Source organism: Musa acuminata, chromosome BXJ1-8 (genome assembly GCF_036884655.1).
Source record: "Musa acuminata AAA Group cultivar baxijiao chromosome BXJ1-8, Cavendish_Baxijiao_AAA, whole genome shotgun sequence".
Taxonomy (NCBI): domain Eukaryota; kingdom Viridiplantae; phylum Streptophyta; class Magnoliopsida; order Zingiberales; family Musaceae; genus Musa; species Musa acuminata.
In genome coordinates this window covers 48,380,922-48,391,457 of record NC_088334.1, presented here as the reverse complement: position 1 = coordinate 48,391,457, position 10,536 = coordinate 48,380,922, and the positions used below count along the sequence as shown (strand labels likewise).

The following is a 10,536-nucleotide window of genomic DNA, read 5'->3' as shown; positions in this document are numbered from 1 at the left end:
AGGTATGATGTAGGGATATTGACTTTTCAATTTAACTTGTCATTGACATTTATTAGGAGTCTCTCTTGACTTGGTTGTGTAGGATTCAACGCTCATCTGACATGAACATTACCGGCTCCCTATGAACATTAAGTGTGTCATCACATTTGAAGACGACAAGAAAAGTGGGGAAGGTGAAGGTTCTACTAACGTGTAATTGGTGCTGGCACGTGCTTGGAATGTTTGCCATAGAGAATACGTGGTGAGCTGAATCACCCCTGATAATTGTCAGGGTCCATATGTGGGACAGGTCCAGATCCCACATCACCCAGGAAGTTTCAACGGGTGATTCAACGATTCGTTCGAGGCCAAACAGGGGTACGCGATCTGAACCGTCCGCGATTCAATCACGCGATCTAGACCGTCCAATCCGTAGCTATGAATACTGACCGCGCTTGTTCAGAAACGACGCCGACTAGGGTTTCTCCGTCTCCTCTGCGAAAATGGTGAAGGGCCGACAAGGCCAGCGCGTCAGGTGCGAATCAAACATCTTCCTCTTCATTTTCTTCTTCTTCTTCTTCTTCTTCTTCTTCTTCTACTTCAAGTACTTATTCTGTTCCTGTCATCCTTGATCTCGATCGCAGGTTGTATGTCCGCGGCACGATACTCGGATACAAGAGGCAAGTCGAGTTCCGATTCGTCATCTGCACCTTCGTATTTAACGTTCTGTTCTAATCGGATTTCGATGTGATGAATTAGGTCGAAGTCGAACCAGTACGAGAACACCTCGCTGGTCCAGATCGAGGGGGTGAACACGAAGGAGGAGGTCGCGTGGTACTGTGGCAAGAGAATGGCGTACATCTACAAGGCCAAGACGAAGAACAAGGGGACCCAGTACCGGTGCATCTGGGGTAAGGTTGCTCGCCCTCACGGCAACAGCGGCGTCGTCCGCGCGAAGTTCAAGTCCAATCTCCCGCCAAAATCCATGGTGAGATTCACATCGATGCTTTGGTTTTTTGCCTCTATTAGGTCTAACCCTTGCTAAAGGTTGTGTTTACCTTGACTTCGTTCTGATTTCGGATTGCAGGGTGGACGGGTCAGGGTTTTCATGTATCCGAGCAACATATGAGGTGGATTACCATTTGGGAATACACTTCATGGCATTTTGGTTTTTTGTTGGGTTTGATCTTTCCTCTTTTTTCATTTTCAGTGTCATCCTTTAGCTTCACTTATGATACTACTGGTGATCATTTTTGTGAAATTTTTTGTTGTCTGTTTCTTCCGTTTGCTTTGTGCTTGCATAATAATTTTCTTCAAGCTTATAATTTCTTCTGTTAAGAAGTAAAAGAAAATGGATGAAAGCTTCAATACTGTTCTATATACCAAAAATATGTTTTTGAATGTCTGATTTTATAGGAAATGTGACATCATATATCTTCTGTTCATTCATTTAGGTTCATTTTCAGTAGAAGCATGTTGCCTATTGACGGTTAAATTTTTACAGAGCATTTGAAGATTGTTATGTTTAGATTTTCAGTCATTATCATGGATCTTCCCATTAACCTAATATAGAGAATGAGTATCATTTAGAGGATTCGAAGAGGGAGTGTTCTCTGCCTCTTGGCAGGGTAATTGAAGTGTATAATCATTTACATTAGTTAAGAGTGTTAGAGAAAGTTTAGCAGATCATAGAAATAAAAGGTGTCTGGATCTTGTTGAATCGACAATAATTCTTTTGTGATTGGCTGGAAGAGGTAATTTATGTGTTTGAATTTATGTGAGAACTTTACAATATTTGCCAAAGTTCACTTGAGTTGGCAGATTTTCCAAACACCACGGCTCTTTCGGCCTCTCACTTCTCCGTGAGTATTATAGCATGTATTGTAATGGGAGTCGAAATGGAGCTTGACGCAAATACTCTGGGAGATGATGAGAGAATCATGAATCTGGCACACTAGGACAGCCTAAATGCAATTACGAACCAGAAGGAGAAAGGCAGGTGGGAATGTCTTCAAAAGTGAGAAGCTGTTATGGGTTTGTGTATATTTCATTGTTAACAATAAATAAGCTGAAGAAAGTTTTGTTGGTTTTGAATTTATCAAGATAATGTTTTTGATGAGATAGATGCTTGTATTGACCAATATCACGTATATTTCATTGTAGTGATTTCTTCCTAACATTCCTTTCATAAACTGTGCATCATCTGAAGTTTACTATTAATATAATGAGGTAACATGAAGCATCATCTTTAGTGGCATCAAATCCCTGATGCTGCTGGAGGCATCAGTGGTGATGTTTTAAATATGTGTCTACTCCGGAAAATAGCTTTCAGGTAACATGAAGCATATGTGTAATAGTACCAAATCATCCATGCTGCTGTAGGCATTAGAATTAAAGCTTTCCATGTGAGTTTTACTCTGGAAATTAGTCTCTCTCAAGTTTCCGATATTGAGTTGCTTAATTTCTTCGCAATTCTGCCTGTGGCTATGCGCCTCGTGTTCTGCCACTTTCTCTGTCAAGAGGTAAAATCTATTGTCTTCCCAATATAAATAGACATCAGTGAGACTGGAGATGATGCTTTCCCCTTGTGTTAAGTGGTCATTTCTTCTTGCTTTTATGTTTATGATTTGCATTTTTCGCTAATACTTAATTCTGTCTCTATTCAAGTCTTTCCACCATCCATTTACTGTTAGTCATTTCTTCTGTTGTACAGTTCTAGCAGATGTTCTTTGTAAGCTTGTGGGGGAGGGCTGCTAGCTTAATGACATCCATTAAATTCCTACATGAATTAATTACATAAGCATAACCAATTACAGAAGATATACAGATTTGGAATAAATTGTAATACTCTTTATAAATATTTATAAAAATGTTTTTATTTTTAGTATGTCTATTCTAGTTTCAATTAGTTGATATTAATCATAGTTAATATTTGTTGATTTGAAAATTTTAAATTACGTTATCTTCTTTCTCTTTCGTTAAAAAAAAAATCGCTTTTTTTAAGAGAAATAAAAATAAAGAAAATAACAAGATGACCCGGATCAAAAGGACAGCAAATTACCCACCGCACCTTTCCGTCCATCGTTCGCGTCTCATCTCACATGCCTTAATGAGTTGGTCGGGTGCAGTGAGGGCGCTGGATTGGGCCCCCCCCCTCCGGTGGGGCCGCCTCCGTCTCTTATCAACGGGAAGGCGTCTAAAACGGGTAGACCCCCAAAACGGGTGGGAAAAGGAAACGCTCAACCTGAACCCCCTTATTCCTCCGAAGGGGCTCCCTGCGTCCTCACCCCACCGCCCCGCTCTCCCAAATCTTCTCCATATCCATACGACCCTAATCTTGTTTGCATCGACGACGATCCGATCGAGGTTGGTTTCCTCATTCATCGCTCTTAATCTACGGTTTCGCTGATATTTTTTCTACATCAAGTTGTTAATCTTATGATCAACGATGGATGTGGATGTATGATTCTTGTGGAATTTTTGTTTGTTTGCGGAAAAGGTGGATCTTTCTTTCCCATTTCCGGTAGAATGGTCTCCGGATTTCGTCATTTCTTCTGTTTCTTTATGCCGAATGGAGTATTTCGGTGTTGCAGGCGATCATCGGCCCGATTGGATGGTATGCTGCTGGCATGAGGGAAATCGCGCAGAGAATTCGGTGCATTCCACTTCCGATGGAGAGGGGCAGGTCAAAAGCTTGAAGCGCGGCAAGGATAACAAACTCGGGGTGAAGTGTCCTTCGAAGCACCGGAGAGTCGAGGCGGTGGCAGGTATGATGGTTGATTCAGGTCGTGCCGTCAATCCCCGAGCTGCTTCTCATCTGTTGCCCGAGAAGGACGAGGTGGGCGATGGGGGTTATGCCACTGGAGCATGGAGAAGGTAAATTCCTGGAATTATTGCTAAAATATACTCACGATCTAGTTCGATGATCGTCAATGTCCTAGGCGATTTAGTTTTTACTTTAGCATTTGGACGACGTTCCACTATCTGTGGAGGAATTCATCGACATTTAATGCTGTACAGGACCAGTTTGGCTTTGTGTGGATGGTCCAATCATTTGGGAAGAGTTGACACACTGAATGGACTGTAGCGTTGGACAAAATGCACACTTCACACACGATAGAGACTGAACCCAAGACCTCTCATGTTTTATCATCTGAGATAAGGAAAGGTGGCATGCAGGATCGATCTAGGTTGGTGTTGCTCAGGTGGAAGAAAATTAGCCACAGGATTATCATGAAGTGTTTGTAATGCCAGTATATTTATGCTAGTAAGTGGATGATGTTGTTACCATTTAAAAATTTTCAGGAGACCTACTGAAAACTAAAAATATCTTTCTAAAATTAACAAGTGATTCTATGTTTAGCCAGTTATTAGTTCAGCAAGTGAAAGTGGCAGCATCTTAGTCAGGTTGTTTCAGTGATGGAGATGTGTTTAAGTTATTCCTTAATTGTCAGACATTCTGTACCGGGTGCCATATCAGAATTGCCATTTACATAAAAACCAATGCAACAAAGTGACTGCCTCAAATTTTTTATAGGACTTCAGCCTACTGCTTTCGGCAGCTATTTGTTTTATAATGTGAGGGGCTTTAATCAATTTGATATTGACCTAAGATGTCCATTGCATAAAATTAGATTTCTTTTGAAAAATAATGGATACATAGTTCTAAACATAAAATCTTTATTGGTTAAGAACAACATATGTTTATGTTAGACTTCTAGCAAATATCAGATGTGTTAAGGCACCATATCTGGATCATTGATGAAATGTGCTTAGCCTTGAATTTTTTCTCTTAATTAGACATGGCTTGAGTACAAATATTAGCTATTAAGGATCAGGTATTCTTTATATGCAATGCCCATGGATTATATGTTCAGGTAGTGTTGCATGTTGCTATGACCATGTAATATATATCATCAAAAGAAATACTAGATTTTGTGTTTCCTAGTTTTAAAAACGAGATATTTGATTCTGTCCTATATGTAGATTGTAGAACCGATATGACCATGTTCAAATACAAACTATTGCAATACATAAATACCATAGCCAGACCCCACTATACATGTTCATGTTCTTGTATCATTTTTTAATGGGTTGTTTGGATAGTTGCATTAATCCTTTTGCATTATTGCTTTTAGGAGATCTTTTTTGCCTACATATTCATTTTCTTTTCTCTTCTTTTTTTCAGCATGCCTTGTTGAAAAACATGGCTTAAGCCAACTGTGCTATACCTGATGGCTTAAGCTAACATTACCGTGGCATATCACTCTGTACGGGTGGTATATACTGGTCTGATAGGGAACTAATGCGAAGGTATATTAGTATGCTCCCATGTTTCGTATGTCGGTAAGCTTGGTATGGTTCGGTATGTACCGTACCGACAACTGGTTAGTACATCGGTATGGATTAGCAACGCGAATCATGATGTATACCATTGAAAGCTGTGTTTGGAGAAGACAAGCCTAGTGAAATCTTTTCTAACTAATCTCCTTAAATGATCAAGTTTGAAAGAGAGAAAGATTTTAGTAGTCTGTGTTTCCATCTGTCATGATGGCTTTCACCCCACTGCATTGGTAATTTGATAAGTGATGTTTTAAAATATAAGCGAAGAAGCATTTGATATTTTTGTATAAAGATGTCATGACTTAACTATTTTAAAAAGGCATGCCTCATTGTAGGTTGTCATGGTTACCTATAAATAATCATTTTGTATTCAAGGACATAACTTACATTATGTAGCTTTGCCATATTTTACTGTTATAGTCATCGTTTTGCAGAAACTTCTGTAGGAAAATACTTTTGCAGTTTTGCAAAGGTTATAAATTTCATAATGTTCTGCGAGGTTTCTTTGTATATAATTGTGCTGCTCTGTGGCTATCAAAATATCAGCATAAAAGTTTGTGTATATTTAAATAAGTTTCTGATTTTAGTTCTTTGAAAAATTGGTTTGATTGATCATTTGGCTTATTTGCAGTGATGATGGGAAATTAAATTGTGGATATTCAAGCTTCAGGGGAAAGAGAGTAAACATGGAGGATTTCTTTGATGTAAAATCAGCTAAAATTGATGGCCAAACAATTTATTTCTTTGGAATATTTGATGGTCTGCTAGATTTCTTACTTTTGTACTTTTGCTTGTCCTTAATATGAAATATTTGAATTTTTATACATAACTTGGTATTGCAGGTCATGGAGGCTCACGTGCTGCTGAATATCTGAAGGAGCACTTATTTGACAACCTTATGAAGCATCCAAAGTTCTTGACAGACATAAAACTTGCAATAAGTATTGTCAAGCTTTTGAATTTACTTTATCATATGTTTAATGCATTGCATAGAGTTGTTAAATGATTGTCATTTTTTTGGAAAATGACAAACTGCAGATGAATCATATCAGAGAACTGATTCAGATTTCTTAGATGCTGAAAACAATACTTCCAGAGATGATGGTTCTACAGCTTCGACAGCAATCTTGGTTGGCAAACACTTGTATGTAGCAAATGTTGGAGATTCACGTGCTGTTATATCGAAAGCAGGAAAAGGTTCTTTCCACTGATATCTAAAATCTTCTACATGTTTCTTTTTATAAAACATATTCTTGGGGGGTCATTTATGAACAATAAAGGTAGTTATGATTTGGTTAGCAGTTCTTTGTCATTGTATTGTGCCAAATTTTCTTGTGTGTTGGACAGGAACTTCATGCAAATTTAAAGGATTCACATGACTGCATTTGCAAGGTTTAAAAATGTCTGATCTTTTCTGTGAGAAATTACAAATATTTTATCTTACAACAATAAAGCAAAACAGCTCCAGATAACAACCGGCCTTTCTTTTCTTCCTATAACATAAACAAGGTAATACTTTCATGGAGAGGCACAGAGAAGGCCCATAATTGGCTTACTCCAATTAGAATGAGACCATTGTTGGTGTTCCAGGGCATTCTAGTCAGTAGCACTTGTGAAATTGAGGCATTTTCAAAAGGTAGGTTGACAAGTGCTTCTATTGTCATATCAGCATTTGGCCAAAACACATAATTTACGGCTTGTGGAACACCAAATATGGAACTTCTATGTATCTTGACACTGTAGAAATGGTTGATTAACTACCATTTTTTTTTAACAGTATGAGAACAATTTAAGAAAGCATGACATTTATGGAGTTCTTATTATTCTTCATTTTTTTGTCAATGGTAGTTATTTAACAACGATGAAAGATGTAAAAAATTTGGGGAGGCGATATGTAATCATTAATTTTCCAAGGACTGCTGAGCGGCTTAATCAGTTATAGCCATCTTGGCATATATTCTTGCAATATAGCATGCCGGACCATGTCAGGACATGTTGGCCTCGGTGTGTGCGAAGCACCCACAGGCACCTACATTAGTAAACTGATGGTGTCTTACCAAAATTATACATGCCAGGCATCCATAGGTGTCTTACCAAAAATATACCACAACTTTATTTTAGAGCTTGCAGCTGATGTGTGCCAGGCATTCATAGGCACACTTGCGACATGATGTAGTGTTACCAAATTGTACATGCCAGTGTGCATCATTCATCACAACTTTATTTTATATTTTGCAGCACACCATAATTTTATGTTTTAGAATGAATTTGTGCTGTTATTTTTTTCTGATATAATGTGTTTTATTTATTGTTGTTTCCTTTCAGTATATGAACCTGATTCTTGAACTCATGTTCATTTCATACATTTTAAGATTAACTGAATTTGGTTCGTATTTGTAGCAATTCCGCTTTCTGATGACCACAAACCAAATCGAATTGATGAGAGAAAAAGAATTGAGAATGCTGGAGGATTTGTCATGTGGACTGGTAAGTCTTCTACTCTGTCCGTTGCTGCGTGTTCAAGACATTTCTACTGGTTTTGTCTTGCTTAATTCTAACATGTCATTCTTTAAAATGCATACATGAAGTTTCATTGCTCAATTCACAGTCTAGATATTAGAATAGAATGTGCCACTTTGTACCCTTTATTTCTTATAGAACTTATCGTTTATGCTTTGGTGTTTATATTACATGATGATGGATTAAAAATTGCTCCTTGTTTGAAGATGATAGGGGTGATCAGTAGAAAAAATCCCTGGAATTTTGAGGTAGAGTAGAATACTAATTATTGTATTCAGATGAACTATTAGCCTTTATCTTAATGGACATTTGATTTGATTATAAGTAGCATTGATCCATTTAGTATCTCTTTTTAAGCTAATTACATATTGTTATTGGAAAGGAATCCTCAGACTTTGGATGGAAAAATACAACTCTGAATTGCTTATGGGAATCCTGGTCCTGCAAGTTGCTTCTTTCTGATCTAGGTGACTAGGGTTTGAATCATAAAAAAAGTCTCTCTGCTTGCAGGATCCTTCCTAGATCCTGTATTGGTAGGAGCCTCGTGCATTGGGATATCATTTGTTATTGCTTATGGGAATCCTGGTCCTGCAGGTACTTGGAGGGTGGGTGGTGTATTGGCAATGTCACGAGCATTTGGTAATCGCCTTCTCAAGCGATTTGTTGTGGCAGAGCCCGACATTCAGGTATTCTGCAGATAGTTTAAAGTGGGATCGTTTTGTTTTTAATTATCCTCATGACACATGCAATGTTCTACATTTTCTAGTATTTTTTTGTTGCTTTCTAAAACACACTTTATGTTGTCATATCTGTCTTCACATGTGTATATTGGTCACATGAATATTCTAATTGAACCAGACGTGCAGTCGCTCATGCTGCTTCATTCTGCCTATGGACTATGTGAGAGCTTGTCCACCTGCATACTGCAGCTGTTTTTATAAACATTATTTGCATGGGGCAGATTATACCTCTGGCAATAATTTATTTTGATTTCAGTGTAATGAGATGTCTAGAAAATAATTTTTAATGATTTCTTTGTTTTATCATGACAAACTGCAGTAGAATACTTAATCATAAATTCATTTTCCACAGGAACGAGTGGTTGATCACGAATTGGAGTTCCTGATTTTGGCAAGTGATGGGTTATGGGATGTTGTTAAGAATGAGGTGAGCGTCTCTTTTACATCAAGCATATGCTGTTACGTATGATACTGCTTTATTAGACAACTTAGTAGAGCTGATCTTCTATTATTAAGGTTGCTGAAATTTGCATACTCATTGAAGTCTACTTTGTATGATCCTTCTCTCAAGATATTCTCCACGGCACTTAAACCTCTTTCACCAGTATCTTCTTTCAGTTAAACCTGTGAACTCTAATGCTGTGTGTTTGTGGTCATTTCAACGATCTGTTCACTGCCTCTAGGTTTTGTGAGGATGCTTCATGATTAAAATTCTGATATTTTTCCATTGCTATTCACATCCATCAGGATGCCGTTTCACTCGTGAGATTGGAAGAGGATCCCAAGGCCGCAGCGAGGAAGTTGACAGAGGTTGCATTCTCTCGTGGAAGTGCAGACAATATAACGTGCATAGTAGTGAGATTCCTCAACAACAAAGAAGGTGTAGACCCTCCTCCAGCCTGTGTTTATGATTGATTGATCATATTGCCATAAGAATGCTCGCTCGGGACTCAAAGTCAGAAGAATGCAATTATTAGCATGCCAGTTTTTTCCATGCTTATCTGTTGTTGCCTTTCTTAGAACACTTTCTTCTCTTTTTGGCTTCCTCTTTCCTTCCTTTTCTTTTGTTACATATTGAGTATAAGGCTTTGTATTGCTTTTTAGTTGCTTGCCAAACGTCTTCTGTGCAAGTGTGAGCATGTTCTGTCAAACCTCCTTTGGATTGAGTTTCAATCGATTTGTTTTGGGCTTTTTGCCTATCTATTCTTTCAAAGTTTAGGAAATGTGTTTATGTATATATATTTTCCTTTATATATATATATATATATATATATATATATATATATATATATATATATATTCTCAATTTGATCACGTGATAATTTCTTATCGGTTCATAAATTAAAATGAAGGCTTCATTTGATCCCAAAATCTTATGAATAAATTATTTGTAAAATTGTACTTTTATGGTCACCCTGATTTGGTCCGATTAACTCGTATTAGCTTTGATAATCTGTCCAGAAAATGGGGATATACTTATCGTTGATCATCTTTCAAGGGAAAAAAAAGAATGGTAAAAAAAGATTAAAAAAAGGCCATTTATCCGATAAAGTTTTTAGTTTTTTCTTTAACACTTTAGATATTCTGTTTTCATTTTGTTGCGGCCTTAGCATTGTCACTGTGAAGCTTTTATTCTCGATGTTGACTACTCTCATCGTCGTCACTCTCGTCATCATTTATCCGATCGTGACTCAACTTCTCGATGTCATTGCCCTTGTGAAGCTTTTATTCTCGATGTTGACTACTCCCCTCGTCGTCACTCTCGTCACCACTTATCTGATCGTGACTCTCATCTTCTCGATATTATCCGTAATGCTCATAGCCTATCCCCTCTTCCAACCCCCCTTTGGAGATCATTGCATTGTTTTCATCTTCGTGAAGCCTTCGTCCTTATGCCGACTACTCCCACCACCATCACTCTCGTCACCCCTCATTCGATCATGACTCTTCTCTT

At 37.8% G+C, this 10,536-nt stretch overlaps 2 protein-coding genes across 5 annotated transcripts; both read left to right on the top strand.

Annotated features, from left to right (window-relative positions):
* The first annotated feature begins 444 nt into the window (after nt 1-444).
* Nucleotides 445-1,261, top strand: LOC103996065 (large ribosomal subunit protein eL33w). The gene is made up of 4 exons (XM_009416876.3): nt 445-514; nt 624-659; nt 739-967; nt 1,067-1,261. Exons 1-4 carry the CDS (start codon nt 483-485, stop codon nt 1,106-1,108), a joined length of 339 nt encoding a protein of 112 aa, XP_009415151.2. The 5' UTR covers nt 445-482; the 3' UTR covers nt 1,109-1,261.
* A 1,602-nt stretch (nt 1,262-2,863) lies between these two features.
* LOC135588432 (probable protein phosphatase 2C 52) lies at nt 2,864-9,779 on the top strand. Of its 4 annotated transcripts, none has more exons than XM_065080556.1 (10): nt 2,864-3,345; nt 3,573-3,855; nt 5,954-6,081; nt 6,165-6,263; nt 6,361-6,519; nt 7,723-7,809; nt 8,235-8,309; nt 8,437-8,528; nt 8,935-9,009; nt 9,330-9,779. In XM_065080556.1, exons 2-10 carry the CDS (start codon nt 3,593-3,595, stop codon nt 9,495-9,497), a joined length of 1,146 nt encoding a protein of 381 aa, XP_064936628.1. In that variant the 5' UTR covers nt 2,864-3,345; nt 3,573-3,592; the 3' UTR covers nt 9,498-9,779. The 4 variants fall into 4 exon arrangements, with proteins under 4 accessions (XP_064936628.1, XP_064936629.1, XP_064936630.1 ...); XM_065080558.1 differs by lacking the exon at nt 2,864-3,345 and adding an exon at nt 4,000-4,169 and having other exon boundaries at nt 3,717-3,855; XM_065080557.1 differs by lacking the exon at nt 8,235-8,309 and having other exon boundaries at nt 2,893-3,345.
* The last annotated feature ends 757 nt before the right edge of the window (nt 9,780-10,536 follow it).